At 28.1% G+C, this 18,480-nt stretch overlaps 1 protein-coding gene across 1 annotated transcript; it reads right to left on the bottom strand.

The window, feature by feature from the left end:
- Positions 1–2,457: 2,457 nt before the first annotated feature.
- Positions 2,458–3,930, bottom strand: LOC126835879 (E3 SUMO-protein ligase ZBED1-like; the record flags this gene model as incomplete). The annotated part of the gene is given in 1 exon segment (XM_050568734.1): positions 2,458–3,930. A coding segment is annotated over 1 exon segment (1,473 nt), but the record flags the coding sequence as incomplete, so codon positions are not given.
- Between the last annotated feature and the right edge of the window lie 14,550 nt (positions 3,931–18,480).

Here is an 18,480-nt window from a genome sequence, read left to right as displayed (position 1 = left end):
CCCTTTCAAGCTGCATAGAATCAGCAGCAATATGAGGATCCCAAACAACCACACCATATTCCATAATCGGTCGAATAAGCGTATAAAAAAGTGACTTGTTAGACATTCCTAGCCGAAAATCATTGGCCAACCTCATTACAAACTTAAGGGTTTTAACAGCCTTTCAACTAACATTTTCAATATGTGGCCTAGAGTCAAGTTAGAAATCTACTATTAAGTTTAAAACCTTTATCTGAAGACGCAAGATAAGTGATTCTTCGAGGCGGTAGGTGAAAAGTATTAGAGAAAATATCTATTTTATACCTCATTAAGAAACTGGCCGTGGGTTAAGCAATAAAAATAAAAAATAGCGTGGCTCATGAAATTAGGAGTAAAGCAGTTAGACTAATCAAAAAGTAATTAAACACAAAATTATAAAAACAATGCCTTTTCTGCTCCGCATTGAAGCTAATATAACTTCTGTTTACTACTACATCATCGCAGAATACAAACAGAAACAAATTAAATATAAAACAGATTTGTTTGAAATATAAACATAAGAAAGAAGAGCTGGGCTTAAAAACCATTATAATACGTTTACATTTATAAAAAAATTACATAAATCTCAATCATACATCTTTAACACCATAACCAGAAAAAAATTATTTCTTATACTAATAATTATAATAATAATTCTGCGGTCAGAGAAAAAAACAGATAAGTCGAATTTCACAAAAATTTGGCTTATCTGCTAGAATTATTGTGGAATAAAACTGATAACATCTGACTTATTTATGAGCATTATAAGTCAGGTCATACTACTGAAACATAACATCGAATCCGACGTTAAGAAATTAGAACAACATTGAACCGTATTGATACCGTGTAATTATAGTAGAGGATTTAAAATTAAAATGATTGATTATATATATATAGTATATATTTTTTCATTATTTAAGAATATGAATATTTAAATTAATGGCATAATCAAATTAAATTTTGATAATAAACGAGATTTAATGGTAACTAATAAGTAATAACTTTCCTTGGCAACAAACAAAAATCATTATGTTAACATTAAAATCAAGAAAAATACTCAACCAATTCATCTATTTTTGAACTTTAAATATAGCGTACAATATTTTTTTAAAAACTGTCGAATTAGTTCCAAGTATGTATGTAATATTCTTTAAAAATAGTACTATCAATAGATACAGTACGTCGACAAACCAAAAAATATATAAAAACCTCTACCGAGAATTTTTTTTTAAATTTTTTTTTCGAGCGTGGTTTTGGGACTCTGAAAATTAGGCTAAATGTAGATTTAAAGTGTGGCTATAACAATTACACTATCTCAAAAATCTGTTGGTCAATTTTTTTTTTTGTTCAGTAGTTTCTACACTAGCATTTATTAAGGCGCATTGCATAGGCAATTTTTTAAACATATCTTAACATTAATAAACGTGATACTAGTGATGGGAAATATTCGAATATTTGAATATTCGAATATTCGAATAGTTTGGATTTGAATCTCAATAAGGATTCGAATCCTTCGAATATTCAAATAGTAATAATAATTAATTTACAAATAGTTTTTTTCTTAATAAATTTGTTTTATTGATGCCTATATATTTAAATATTATAATTTTATGATGATGTTTTTTGTTTTTCTGTTCAAGAAACACAATAAATATGAATTGATTTGTTCGATGACCATCTCTATTGATCCAAAATCATATTTAATTCGTACTCAGTATTGAGTAAAAAGTTCATATTATGTATAATAAACTTCTTTCCTGTCAAAACTGGGAAAACCCATAAACAAATACGCTAATTTTCCCTCTTTAAAATTCGACACGCATTACCTTTGTATAATACGAGTTATTTTTATGGAACATTTATTAGGCATTTCCTTATTCAAAAATATCCTTAAACGTATCTCCCTACCCACCAGGGTAAAAAAAAAATTGTATGTATAATACTTTTGCAGTACCCTCGCCAATTTACTTAAGTCACATATTAATTGAATGAAATTTAAAAACGCGATCAGATTGTATTGGATAGTTTATAAATTGTAATTCAAAATCCATCAAATACATACATATATTATATTTAATTTATTTAATATTCGATACAAAGTTCTCTAATTTTGTTTAATTTAGAACGACACTAATAATAATATGTTTAATTTAACATACATAATATAATTCATATCCTATAATGTATAGTAAATACAATTAGTGTAACGTTTGTGACAAACCTAGATATCAATCTAAAAAAAATAATACAAATAATTATGTGTACTTGTACTTTGTCCGAAAAATATACCTGTACCTAAGCCAACACAAATTAAACTTAATGATCGTGTGCTTAACTAAATAGTAATATTAATAACCGTTAAATAATATATAATAATAATATACAAGTCAATAACAATAAATCAATTCTGGAGTAAAATTATATTTCTAAATTTCTATTTTGGTATAAAAACACTAAAGCCGAAACATTAGCCGGGTCTAATCTGTTTCGTTTATTCGTTACAATACTGCCAGCAGCCGAAAACACTCTCTCCGAAGAAGCTGAGGATGCTGGTACAGCTAATATTTTTTTTGCCAATTTAGCAACTGTCGGGTAGTTATTTTCATATTCTTTCCACCAATTACAGGGATTTAAATTATAATGGATCTGAGGTTCAGACAAATACCGTGTGAATTCATCCACTGTTTCTTTTTTTTCAAATGATGACCCAAGTAAAGTATCTAAAGCCGTGTAAGTATTTGAATTGTTATCATTTTGATTTTGAGTATTGACCTCAGAGTACTGGACGTCTATTATAGACCGGACTTTATTTTTAATTATATTTTGTATAGAAACGCTTTCGAAGTTTAAATTTGTATAACGGGGATCTAATACACAAGCCATTTGTGCAATAGTTATTGAATAATTTGAGGTATAATCTGCGATACCGAATCTTACAGAGAGATCTTCTACCACTGCATTTTTAAAATGTGTGGCTAAGGCACTATCATTCTCGTTTACCACAAGATGCTTGGAAATTAGGCCATTTATTATTGGCCTTATCAATGATATTGTTACAGTTTTATCTGCACATAACACGGTTGTCGCTAAATGTAACGGTTTTAACAAATTGTATAGTTCATTACAATTATCCCAATCTTCTTCTATAAATTCTAGTTTTTGAGCTTGTTGCCATGTAAAGTATTTACGATCTGCCATTACTGATACGATTGCTGACCGAAGTTCTATAAGTCTTTCTAACATAAACATAGTCGAGTCCCATCTAGTGGGACAACTTTGTATCAAACTTAGTTTTTGTTTTCCTTGTTGCTCTAAAATATTTTCCAATTCGTATGTTCTTTTATAAGAATGCTTAAATGAACTAACAATAGCTGAGGCTCTTTTTACTATTGACGCGGATGTAGATATATCTAAACCTTTTTTTACGGATAATTGAATTGTATGAGCTGCACATGGATTACTCATTATGTGTCTTGAAGATAATAACTGGACTGCATTAGTTATATTAAGAGCATTGTCATGACTGACTCCTGAAACCTTATTTTCTAAACCCCAATCAGATATTAAAGTTTCAATTGATTCTGATAAATTTTCAGATGTATGACTTAGGGTAAGTTCAAAAGTTGAAATATTAAGGAGATGTAATTTCCATTTATCGTCTAAGTAATGGCCAGTGACAGTCATGTATGAATCTATACTTCCAGAGGTCCAGCAGTCTGTACTTTAGCCCACTGACTCGATTGACAACAGTTTAGCTTTAATTGAATCTAATTTCTCTGAATATAATGCTTGTATACGAGTTTGAATTGTTTTCCTACAGGATATCTTGTAATTCGGCTCAATGACATTAATTAATTTTTTTAAGCCCTCATGTTCAACAGTATTTATTGGCAATAAATCTACACATATCATATTACACATTGCCTGTGTAATTAGTTCACAACGGCTTTTCGATACGGGGCGTGTTATAGCAGATGCAGTGACATTAGATACGCGAGCTTTCTTATTTACATGATAATTAGACGTAGAAGTACTGGGATTACTAGGCGAAACTAAAATAGTAGACGATTCATTAGATGTAGTGACCTGTTCTTCAATTAATTCGCTATCGGAATCTAACAAATCGACACTGTCACATCGCCTGAAATGTATATTTTATATATTTGTTTAATGAGTACGGTTGATATGGACTAATCATACACTATTATGCTGTATGATAACATAGTTTTGTTGTAGAAAGGAATGAGTTTAAATGTCACTTTTTGTCAATATTGGTATAATTAATAACTAAACCTACTGGCGTGGTTCTGAATAGGTAAAACACAAAGTGGCAAAATATAGTGTGATTGGGTGCATTCATTATCAATCTATGGTTCCTAATACAGAAGCTAATATTTAAAAGTTTAGAATAAATTAAAAACCAATAATAACCGTCGTATTTTAAAACTATTATAATACTTTCTCGAAGTAGGAAAAGAGAAATATTACAACTTTACTTCTTACTACAAAAATTACAATTATTTACTTATAAGTTTTTATATCAAAACCAATTTTAAAACGCATACAAATTTAAAAGAAATATCCGTTTTTACTAAATTATATGGACAAGGTTGTGTGACCTATCCGTTTTTTATTAAGAAAACAAAAATTGTACCAACTTTCAAAATACAAATTGTATTAACTTGTTTTTAATTGCTTAAATTATGAATAAATAACATGTTATCCTATCAATCGAGATACGAGGAATTAAATTCCTCTTTTGTCAAATTATAATTTGCAATAATTATGTTGACACGGTAGTAAGGGGAGGTTGAAGAAAATATAGAAACGAATCAAAAAGTTAAGGTTTTTATTAACTTTGAAAACAATGTGGAAATATAACAAAAGTGAATGCGCGGAACGGCGGCGGATGACAATCGCGGATCAATGTTAAATTAATAACTGATTATCGGATTGTCTACAGTGGTCATCGCCGCCGTGTTTCGCTGTAAATGACCCCCCACGGACCTCTTCATACACCGACGGCCGGCTCGGGCCGATATAGTAGTTTATCGTTGCCACCTGCAGTGAGACGGTGAACAGTTGATAACACGACCGGGCGCACATTTAATCGCTAATAACGGAAACATGCACTTGCAGGCCGTGTCAAAAGAATCAATAAAGAACTAAAGTTCAAATTATATTCAATATGCACATTTGTTTGCTGTCCAAATTTTTTTGAAATTTTTTATAATTTATTCAGTTTTTAAAATCTAAATTGCGTTTTCACAATTTATATAATTATTAATTTTGTTTAACGTTTTTGTAGAGCCTACAGGCTATTAAAGGTATTTTATGACTGGTCCGATTGTGGGTTCATCACATTATTTTCTATTTAATTTATCATTTTTAATTATAAAAAAGCTTTTTTTTCTTTGAAAAATTAAAAAATTAAAAAATTATCCACCTAATGAAAGATAAATTAATTTTTACTGAGAGAGGTCACTATTGGAAAGAGTTGGGGTGAAAATTATAAACACAGTGTTACGTTTTACTATTTAATAATAACTAATAACATACTAATTAAAATCTAAAAGTATAAAATAAAACTCATTTTGGTTTTGCACTTTTTTTTACACATTTTCTATAGACCAAAATAATGTAAAAATATAAGAGGTCAAGGGGGGTTATTGTAAACAAACGGGGAAAATGTAAATCCTTTATTTTTTAATAAAGTTTTGAACAACTTTTAATGCGGATTTATAATCATGGGATGTTAGTTTACAACACAATTAAATAAAATACTTGTGGAAATAGGTACTACACAAAAAAAAACACTTTCATTTGCTGCATTCGCCTACAATGACCCTCCTTACCAAGTATGAAATTTAGAATACTTTTTCTCTTAATAGTGTTTAATAATAAATTGATACCTTTTATTGAATTCCACAGCATTAACACCATTTTGAGGTTTATGTTTCGCATTGTAATGCTTCCATAAGCAAGTTGTGGACCTCGAATATTTAAGTCTTTCGTCGCATAATAAGCACAAAGTGCTTAGATTTTCTGCATCGCGTTGAAAAACTTTCCAAACTTTACTTGGTGCCATAGCGAACGCCGAAGAGGTAAAGTTGGAAAAGAAAAAGTATTAAAATCTTAACTTGTCATTATATGGTTTGTTATGTCTGATACTAAACCGGTATTATTGTTGATTAAATAGTAATGTGTATTATACAAGGTGATCATTTTATCCTGTTTATGGTTTAAAATGAAATTTTTTTTACAGTGTTTTTATACATTGTGATCACAATTTTTCACAATTTTTTTATTTTTACACCCTTCTTAAAAGTTAGGGTGGGGGTAGATTAAAATAATACTACAAACCACTCCATTATTATCAATTTAAAATGTGAGTGCAATGTATACGGTACCATTTAAGTTTCAAAAGTTGTTATCAAAAAAATCAAGTTGGAAGGGGGTAAAAAAAAAAATGTATATTACATTCTATAAAATCACTATGAAAAAAATAATGTCTTATTAAACCCTATGAGATGTTCAGTGGCTCATGATAAAATAATTACCCTGTAGATAATGCACAATCTGTCTGTTATTATCTAAGACTATAATAAGAAAACTTGTCACTATCGCTGAGCTGCACTCTACAGTACCTACTATTTTTAGTAATAAAAGGTACGATTGCATTTGTTTGTATGTTTAACCTACATACATAACATAATAAAGTTATTATTATAATAAATCTAGTATGTCAATTTATATATTATTCTTCAATTAATTCAAAATCAATAAAAAAAACAACAAAAATGCAGCAATGCAATAAATACTAATTTTGAAATACAAATTAATTTTATCCCTTTAAAATTTTCGGTGCAATATACGTTATTTTTATCATAATGTGTACAACGGAAATAAAGATAATAACTCGTAGAGATCGGGTGTTAATTTAAATGTATACAATTTTTTAACGAGGAAGACTTTGTTAAAAGTGTATTTACCTAAAATCTTCAAGCAATAAATGTGTAGATTCTTTAATACAAACATTATTTTCACCCGGTCAGATCCAGATGGTTAAAAAAAGTAAAAATTGACAACTCAAGATAGCTTAACGAAAAATAAAATATTAGTTAATACCTAACTTGATTTAATGTTTCAAAAATAGTTTTAACTCAGCTCTACTGAATCCAAGTCAATCCAGTCAGTTACGTTTATTTTATTGGAATAGATCGGTCCAGGCTGAGTAGAATTGGACTGATAACATTTTGAAGCGCTACCTTAACACTCTTCTACATCGATCAAAGTAGAAGTTATACTCTAAATAGAAATGTATACAATTTTCAACTATTCGAATCTTTAAAAACTAGCTGTTCGAATCCGAATATTCGAATCCATATAACACTACGTGATACCCCTTATTTATTAAGAAGTTCAGTGTAGGCGATTTTTTGCAAAATATTAAATTGAAGCTTAAACAGTAATGTGTAATAATTAGTTAAAAAAATAGGACTATAATTATCATAATAACTATCCTAAGCTACCAAGTTGGTATATTTTTCGGACTATCTCAGTATCCATGACAGCGATTTTAAATATTTTTTTTATCAGATACGGTGACTGCGTCCAAGAGGGATTTTAGACCAAAAACACCTATATCAAAAGTTGACAAGATTTTTGAGACAATGGCGTATTCTATTTTTCGATAAATCTAATATTTATCATTTTAAGCGGAGTTGAGAGAAGGTATTAGTTTTATAATGATATTTGTTGTTTTGTGTCAGTTTTTTTCCTGTGGACCGATTTACTCGAGTTTGTTTTTCACGTACCTAATTTAGTGCAAATTCTTTATCAATTTACACCATTAAATATTCGATATGTTTTGCGAATATATTATCATTTACACTAATATTAGTAAATAATTTTTGATAATAAAATTCAAGTAATCATATGTAATGATAATACTAAATAGTATAAATAATTAATTACGGGTAATTAAACTCTGAGGTTGCGACGTGTGTTAATTAATATTATATGTATATTTATGAATATTTATTATAATATCTTATTAGCTTGAACATTGCGTTCAAGTACAAAGATCAAGTACGAAACAACAGTTAAACATTTATTTTACAAACATTTAATGTAGTTTATTATTTTAAATACATTACTTTTATTTTGAATAAGATAATTAATCATAATAAAAAACTGATATTATTACCATAATTATAATTTAATTATACTGATTAGATAATTATTATATTAGTTGTCTATCTATGATTTTATGTATTCAGATTTTTATAAAAATCTGAAATCTATTTTTTATAAGGTTGACTTTACGTTTTGGTGAGAACAATGTAATCTTTAAGGTTGTAAAGTTAAACAACAAAATGAAGTAACTTAATTATAAATATTATAGTAGCATAAAAAAAGTATAATTTTAAAGTTATTATACATTAAAATCGAATACAGTAAAAACCAGCGCAATACAAAAAAAAACAGTAAATCACTAAGCACAGTTTAAATGAGTATAGTAAGAATATCATAATGGGGTCCATTATTCACATTTTCGTATTGAAGCATTTTCTTTAATCTTATTTAATTACTACCACTAAACAACTAGCAAAAAATAACTGAATATTACACCTTAACTAATTCTATATTATTTAACATATGATAACAGATTGTTTTAAAATAAGGGTCACGGCTGTAATATTGTAGGCCGTATATAAATTAACATATTCAGTGGTTAGCAAATGCGCTAGACCATCTGGTTCAGAAGCATAAATACAATATGAAATCAATAAGATAACTGTCGGTAACTACCATAAGAATAGATTCCCTCGAAGTTGTAAGATAGCTAACAAAGTAAAAATCAACTACACAATAAAGGTCAGTCAGTAGTTGTAATTCACATTCAAGAAAACGCTTTGATGCGAATCTGTGAACAATGGACCCCATTTTAGTAATTTTTTACTGTTCTTGATTATACTGAATTTGAGATTTAAGAAAGTCGAATACTACCTTGGGTGGCTGTCAATTTATGCAAAATTCAATACATGCTTAAACACGGGTCATAATACAGAAAAAATGTCGATTATTGAAGAAATTGTTACTCTATATTCTTATTTCTAAAGAGGATCTTGAAATTTTGCGATGGATTTTAATTTGAATCTACTATGAAACAAAGGACTGTATCATTAGGTAAAGATATTTAGATATATAACTACGGTTGTCGAATCGCTTACATTTTTTATATAACTGTGCGTATTAGAAAGTATTTATACTACTAGATTGAAGTTCAATTTAACATATAAATGTAGATTATTTGTTGTAATTAAAAAAAAAAGCCAGTACAGTGAGGACGGAGAGGTCACAAGTCCACAGATTTTATTATAACTGAAAGTAATAAAATCACTTTTAAATAAACGCTTCAATGTGAATCTGTGGATAGTATGTTTAAACTAGTTATAGTTATGTGATATTTCAATCCGCGAAAGTTTCAACACATTTATAGTTATAGTGGTTTAGAAGATATCGTGGGACCGGCAATAATGTACTTAAAATTTAATATTTAGTCTTGTAGCAGGGTGGATACGATAAGGGTTGATCGTCTGTCTATAAAAATGTACTGTCATAGTTACCCATATATCGTAATAAACAATATAATGAAAATATTTTCAATACTTGTTAACTGTTGATTCACACACACATAGCAACCAAGAAATGGGTCCAGACACAAAAAATAAAAATAAAAAATAAAAACACATCATTGTAAAAACAACACCTTCTCAGCTCCGCACCGAAGCTAATAATCGGATAATAACCGTAAAAATAATTCAGTATTATAAGCAAATATCACTTACGTTGTAAAACTAATTACCTACTTCTAAGATTAGGTAAGGTTAAGTTACTGCCAATATTTCTTTCATCATCAAAGCTGATACATTTATCTCAAACGGTTTGTACATAGAATACCATTAGCCAACAGTTTTCGTAATTATTGTACATTTTAAGGCGCATACTACATAATTAAATGGGATAATTTAACACATTATTTGTTTTGTACATATTTTTTACTTTTTAAACATTTTTTGTATGCTCAATAGTATGTTTGCTATATTTTAATGTACTTTTTATAATTATTTTTAAATCGCTAATAAAATTACATGTATGTATAATTTAAATCGTCAATCGGCAACAGTAGCAATCCAATGATCGCATCAAAGCTTTTTTATAGTTTAATAGTATCATTTTGTTAAAACTGCTTTATGTATAGTACGGCTTTCATGCAAATTTGTGGATAGCTATTAGATTTTCTATACTGTGCTGATTTATACTGTAGGTACTGCTAAATATATTGAAAATTTCGCACTATCAACCTATTCGCATTGAAAAGTTCGACTTTTAGTAATAAAGAATGGTTTATATATTTATTTATTTATTATTATTAAACGGGCGAGCCCAATTACAATTTATATGTGGAACATAAAATATTTACATAGATAAAGGTGTTTGTGTAGGTACAATAAATTAAGTTATTAAATTACTAATATATAAATTAAAAGTAATAAAAGAATTACAAATAAACATGTCAATGTTGAAATTATTTACATGTTGCATAGATCTAACTAAAGGGGTGTTCTTACCATATGAGGTACGCTGGAATGGCACATAAAAAGTATTAGTTTGTCTATTCGTATGACAAGGAACTAAAAAAGAAATACTTGACAATAGATCCGGACAGTTTATATAACCATTTAAAAGTTTATAAATAAAACAAATGTCATGTTTTACCCTTCTGACCTGAAGAGTATCAATGCGATACTCAATATTCAAATTGATCCCATTATCCTAACTTTTGACAGTGCTTCGTTAATATTATGCTTCGTTCATACAGTACTAACGTTTAACTGTTTCTGGTACCTACATGGTGATCAAAATTTAACTTTACAGTATTTATTCTGTAGAAAAATTATGCTAACCTTAAAAATTAAGCCCAAGTAAAATCTTTCATATATTAAATTATCATATACAGATTTTAGTGTTCAATTAATATGTTTACTTAATTATCTAAAGTATCACTACATTTTGAAGACTAGCAATATATCAATTGTTATCACGCAGGTATTATCAGTTTTGCAATAGTCCTGTACGACGGACTGCCGTTTTTTCTATAAACGAAAAATATAATCGTAAATAAGTATTTTCCTACTATACACTCATTAAAGTTCAGTATCATTAATTTATAAGTCATAAATTATGCCATTATCTAATTAAAATAATCTTTATTACACAACGAACCGTTCACTCTTCTTCGAATATTAATAATAATCCGGAAGTGATCACTTTATGTACAAAACTCGTAAAACCTATAATGGCCTTAACGTATTATCACTTAACCATTGTAAAATATTCTTATTCATTAATACAATTTAAAATAAACGAGCCCGAAATAATCTGTAATAGTGAATCATTTTATTGTTCTAGGACTTATTTCATACTACTACATTATTAGCTTTTTAACAAATGAATAACTTATTTTTTGTTTCTTGTAACAAATTAGATAAAATAAAATACAATTAAATGAAAGATTTATTAACTAAGCCAAAAATGAAGTCAAGGAGACCTAACTATTTCAAATACCATTCGTTCAAAAATTCTATATTTTCATGAATGACATTTCATCAACACGACTGTATAAAAGGGCGTCGCACTGACGATTTTCAGTGGTGAAAACATGTTTACGCTAACTGAAAATAACTCGCTTAATTTTGGTTTTAGAGTAAAAGCACCCATTATAAAATAAAAAGAGAACAATATTCCAGAGGCAAGACGGTTCATTTTTTTAAAAGTTACAGTTATTTAAAAATGTTAAAATAGTCGTTATATCTAAACTATGTATTGAGCGTTATACTTGGAATAATGAAACACCCACCGTGTTACCCTCCGGAATATTGTTCTTTTTTAATTTTATAATAGGTGCTTTTACTCTAAAACTAAAATTAAGCGAGTTATTTTCAGTCTGCTTAAACATGTAGAGATGAAAAAAACATTTTTAAATCGCTTTCATGGATGCTGTGATAGTCCAAAAAAAACTAACTACCACAATAGAGTCCTAGTTATTGAACTAATAATTACACATCACAGTTTAACCTTTAAATTAAGATTTTGTAAAAAATTGCCTATATTATACTTCTTAAAAATGGGCGGTGCGACGCCCTCTTAAATAATATAGAACAATGCAGTGTACAAATAACGGAGAAAGTAAAATGGCGAACAAAAGTTCAAAACTTTTACTCTAATCTTCTACAGTGTAGCAATAAGTACGGTTAATCGTTAACAATAGAATAACTCATAAAACGTTTTTTAGCGATGCATTTTCAATCTTCCTAAATAAAAAATTATAAAAGTAACAGAAATTGTATTATAGGCATTGATTGTATTTGACGTATTAAATTTTACGCTTAAAAAATAATAAAGACACATTTCCTTTGTTCTATTTAAAAAGTATCGTGGTTATTGTTTTAATTATTTTTATTTTTATTTTGCATTAAATCGAGTATTGAACATTGATGCAATTTTCCTTAGTTTCATCATACATTAAAGGTTTTTGTAAGGAGAAAGTTAAATTTTGTTAAATTTTGTTGTAATTCAAAGTATTTTTGATGAAAAATTGTTGAGCTACAGATTGTAGGTTATATTTGACCAAACTCAGCGCAACGGTTAACACCTTAATGTTTTGTATGAAAAAGAAATAATTTTAAAAATAATATTGATAAACCAATAACTTTTCAGCTTTTGATCGAAGCTAAAATTAAATTAGGTTAGCAAACATATTATATTAGGTGCTATTACAGTCGTTTAAAAGTATTAGGTTAAAATTCTTTATAGGTATGCAAATTTAAAATTCATTTTTGGATTTCAAAGGAATGAAATCAGCTTTACAAATTTAATTTAAATATTAATTTATCCGAAACTAGAATAATACCAAAACATTTAAAGTATTGTCATAATCTCATTCAGAAAATAAATTACTCTACACGGTAAAATATATTTTTAGACAATTTATTTAATAGGGAAACCAATATCAAAAACGAATGACATAGATTCACATGGGTGTTTGGACATGCACAAGAAAAAAATCATGTCGTGACAAGGTAGTTCATTTCATAAAATCGCATGAAACCTAGTCCTCATTTTAAGCTTTTAAGTATCAAAGAGACTTTGAAAATAACCTCCATTTCGATATATTAAGAGCCTACCAATTTTAGTTTTCTACCATACGTTTTCCACCAAAAAAATTGTCATTGGTAGTTAAGCCACGAGACCTAATAGTTAATAACATAAAACACTATAACGGTTCATAGTTAAGTTAATACTTAGGTAGAACATACTTTACATACTTATGGTGAAATGCTTGCAGCTTAAATGCACAGTAACAATAAAACTCTCATTAAGTCGGCGGTGGCATACACTGGAAATCAAGCTGCCCTGCAGCGATGCGGGTTCAACGCCTTGGTAAATACAATTTTTCCCGAGTTGCCTGCCAAGTTATGCACACGTAAATCTCAATGTGAATGACCCGTTTCACTACGAGTGCTGTAGTTTATGCAAAAGGGATACAACACACATATATAGATTTTTATTACACATATCTTCCAACCAGAAAGTTTCATTCTCGATAAACACAATTGACAATACAGATTGCGTTGTTATTATTATAATATTACACAGTGTATTTGGTTTTCTCGACATTTGTAGACGAGTGACGACTAACCCATACTTAATAGATACTCATATATAAGGTTTTATTTTCCCCGGCATCTATCAGAAACTACAAAGTGAAACAATTACGCTCATAATGGCCGGCACGTGCGTGATATGTGGTTAACAAAACTCCAAAATTCAAAATGTAATATAGATGAAATAGAAGTTGGATGACCAACAGAGTACGTCATATAATAAAATAATAAATTTGTCATCGTGATTTAATTGGCTTTTTATTATGCTATTTTTCTTTTATTCTCATTTCTACGATTGTGTCTAGGTTCGCCCTCTCGACCAAAATGTATGCAAATTAATCGTATTACCCCGCTGCTGGACTAAATCCATGATTTCGAAAAAACAAAACGATTCATTTTTTACAGCAATATGAAAATTTCCTATTCAAAATTATACATAAGGAACTATGTTAATAACAAAATACACTCTGGAGCTTATATATTATCTGTTCAGTCTATTTGGATTAAACTTCTAGGTCATATGAATTCATGCTACTGACGTAACGAAATTAGTTTTATCTTCGATACGAGGTAAATATTTATCGAAACTGAAATTATCCACTAAATATTTTTATAACGGTTAATGTTCTAAAAATAATGGTTCTATTAAAGAAAAACAATAAATTATCAGCAGAAGGACTTACACTTCTGCTACTAATGTAGCCTGCACATCTGAATTTAAGGAACTACATAAAATTAATACATACATATTATTAAAGTTAGAAATTCTATACGTCTAAAGACCAACACTTATTCTTAATTTTGACAAGTAATTAGAGATTTTCGATAAAGTTATTAAATACTAAATCATAGGACATAGAACTTATTGCATAAACTTTTACAACTATACTCAAAAACGTTTTAACGCTAATCGATGTTGTTAAAATTTAGATAGTTTCATATTTAATATTTTTAGATGGATATATTTTTACGTTAAAGCTGTTTTATTCCTAAAACAAAATCATATCCTGAGATATACTTTCAAGCGAAAAAATGTAGCACCCTCTTTAAGAGAATACCAAATTACCTACCCATTTATTAAGGAGTTAGTTATAGTAGATCTTAATTTGAAGCTTCAACTATATAGTAGAATTATTATAACCGTAATGATTCTTTATTGGTTTTTTTTTGTCAGACTATCACAGTGATTTTTATAGAGAAAATTACAATTTATTTTTGTCTTACTACTTTGCGCGGGACAATCTTACAAGGACAATACTCACAGCAGATTCACTAAAATTATACAATACATAAAAGATCAGTTTATCATTGTCGTAGCCTTTCTTATACTTTTTATCAATATACACATTCATTTTTCATAAACAAATGAAAAATAATTTTAGAAACACTTACTTGAAATTTAAAAATCTTTACTAATGAATAATTTTGGATGGTGTTTAAGTTACCAACTAAATAAAATACCTAGGACATAGCTAAAGTTGTTCTATACATATTTAACAGTTTGGTAAGGCTACTATGATACGTCTCTGCAAGTATGTTTCACGCAATAACGTAGGTACAATTCACGGTATAATAAATATATTTGAACGTTAAATATTTAACACACAACATTAGAATTTTCAATCCTTAAAGCTTGATTAAAAGTCAAAGGTTATAAATTGTAATAAATAACGAAGATACTACATTAACACACTAATGTAGAGTTATCAAACAGTTGTAAATAATGCAATAATGTTTTTTATGCGTGTATCATTCCTAAGCACAAGAGTTTGTGTGACGTCAAATCATTTTGTTAAGAATTAATTACTGAAATAAATTTAACCCTTTTCATTCTTTAATAATTGAAAATATGAATAAATGGGCAATTAATAAATACCATACTAAATTGATTAATTACGATAAAAAACAACATAATTGCTACAATTAAATTAAATTCAAGAATTTATAATCGCTCGATTGCAGTTGGGTATTTTTTATATAAATACAATTATTGTTGGTCTTTCATAACGTTAACTTTAATTATTTTATTGCATCTATTTATAATATGTATGTAAATCACACAAGAGAATCCTGAAAAATAGTATATTTCTACCAACTGAATAATAATTATAGTTCTAATCAAATTGTCATCACCCAATAGTTTTATCAAAAAAAAAGTTCCAATTATCCGAAAGGTATGCAAATAATTATAATAATAAGGAGAACGATAATAAATAATAACGTCTAATGCTACATAAAAAATCACTTTTCCGAGAATTTCCATTATTTTCTTCTTGTAATTCAATTATCTAACAGAACGGTAAGTAACGAACATGGCTGACGATGATGTAACTCGATATCCCCAGAAAAGGATTTTGAAGTTCAGTAATTTACACCGATATCCTACGGCATTTGTATTGTACAACATCAGTAAATAAATATTTATGTCTCGTTCTTCAGGTTTCTAGATACAAGTAATCCGACACACGGCAAACTGTGTAAAACAAATCGATGAATGATATTCATTGCAATTTTTATGGAGCAATATTATAATTACCAATGAATGCTCCTCATACCTCGTACAATGCTAAAGTCTAAAGTATATTATATATTATTAGTAATTAGTTTAAGAGTAAATGTACATTTTAGTAAGATCTAAGAATCATTGGCTCTACTAAAAGGATTTTATTCTACAACAATTAACAAAAAATGCTAACATATATTTATACATGTTTATACAAATTTTATGTAAAATTGTAAGCAAATTCAATCTTAATTTTCATTATTTCAGTTCAATATTTATTTTGTACACGTAATTCATAAAAAAATATGCAGAACTAATATTGGTAGTTTACATAACATGTGCTTTTATGTCTGTTGTAAAGTATAAACTATACAAATAATTTGATTATTTTATTTGTATGGGATTTATATTTTTACTAACGTTGGCTTAAAATCAACATTCCCTTAACACTGTAAAAACTAAAAGTTTGCTCCACTGTTATAAACCAACTGCTTTATTATACATTTAATACTTTATCATTAACCCGGTTTGTTTTTGTTTAAGAACAATGCTTTTACATGTCATTGTTATCTAGTCAAAGTTCAACACGTGTTTTAACAAGCATAAATGGAACAATTTTTGTTTTGTTCTTACTTATCTCTTGATAGTTTGGAGCCCTAAGTGATTACAAATGGCTTAATCCGATCCTGCATAGACTTGAATAATTTGCATGATATGTACATTGTGTATATATTAGAAAGCACATTTAAATTTCGTATCGATAAGTACAGCAAGAAATTGATAACAATTTTAAAAAAAATAACTTTAATTAACTTCAAAGTTATAATAATTAAGTACTATATTAATGATCAATTATTTTGCTCTTAATAACAAAGTATTTGAACCTAATAAGATAAGATTTTAAAACACTAACATCGAGTTTCACAGTGGATTATTATTATCATTTACCATACTTTATTTTAATTATTTACTTTTAACTTACATTAAACACATGTTGTAAATTTTAAATAATTTCTTTGCATGCCTAAGTATTAAATTATTTATTATTTAATAAGTTTAACCACAGAATTTTATAATTTTTAATACTTATTTCATTATGTACAATTAAAACTCTTGAATTTGTACAACAAGTCGTATGTATTATATTTTATTTATATTTAATTATTCAGATTTATTTATATATTGTAATGTGTGTGTGTGATAATGATTATATGTATTTATAATTGTACTACTAAATTTAATTCATTTCTTTTCGCGTATATATATACTTTTAAGTATTTCTTTACAACCGTCAGGTTGATTTAAGCTACAATAGTCCTGACCGCGAGAAGGAAACAAAAAAAAACTCAAAATGTTATTGCACCTATACTCATTAAGCAGACAGAAATCTCCAATTTTTAATGGGTCCTTTGGGTATGAAGCCGCATGGTAAGATATTATTACGCGGTAAGTTTAATGCGTTTAGTATTTATCTATAGAAAGTGTACGATAACAGTAAAATATGTTACTTATATGACGGGAATTGGATAACTTATTAATTGGATTACTATACGGCGATAAGCGATTGTCATTATACTATAATAACTCAAGTGTCTGTTTACATTTTTGATAACAGTCAAATTAGGTGGGTGTGATGGCATATAACAATAATAATTATATCATTATTCCGTACATGAAAAAAACGCGTCCTCAAAATTTGGATTGCGACATAGTGACATACATAATACAAAACTAACGTTTTAAATATTCTAATATATTTTATTAAATTGATTAATTAAAAATATTCAATTAACGCTATCGTAGAAGAGTCGAGACAGTACAATTGAACGAAATTCTTATTAGTGAACTGTATTTCAATACTGATATAAAAAAACAAAACAAAATATTACTTTTTGTAATTATATTAAGAAATATCGCATATTGTGATTTTTGCTAGGGCAAGTGTTTCATCCCCAATGATATTCGCCCATGAGCTAGTTATGTGGCTGGGTGGTAATTATTGTACTTTGTGTTTAGACGATTCACTCGTTTCAATCGGGCACCTGTTGGCCGTCGCCGTAATGACGATTAACGTGTACAGTTGTACATAATTATTAACATTAATTTTTTAAAAATGTTATTATTATTAAACTATTATAATTTATTTATTATTTTCTGCTAGCAGCGATTAAGGCCGGTCCGCGTTTCCGGACACAAACGATAAATTACATAATGTTTATTAGGTAA

Source organism: Adelges cooleyi, unplaced genomic scaffold (assembly GCF_023614345.1).
Source record: "Adelges cooleyi isolate 19-005CV unplaced genomic scaffold, UGA_ACOO_1.1 ACOO_flye_CR_arks_rails_tigmint_CR_PRNA_23, whole genome shotgun sequence".
In the NCBI taxonomy this organism is placed as follows: domain Eukaryota; kingdom Metazoa; phylum Arthropoda; class Insecta; order Hemiptera; family Adelgidae; genus Adelges; species Adelges cooleyi.
This window is presented reverse-complemented; position numbering and strand designations above follow the sequence as displayed.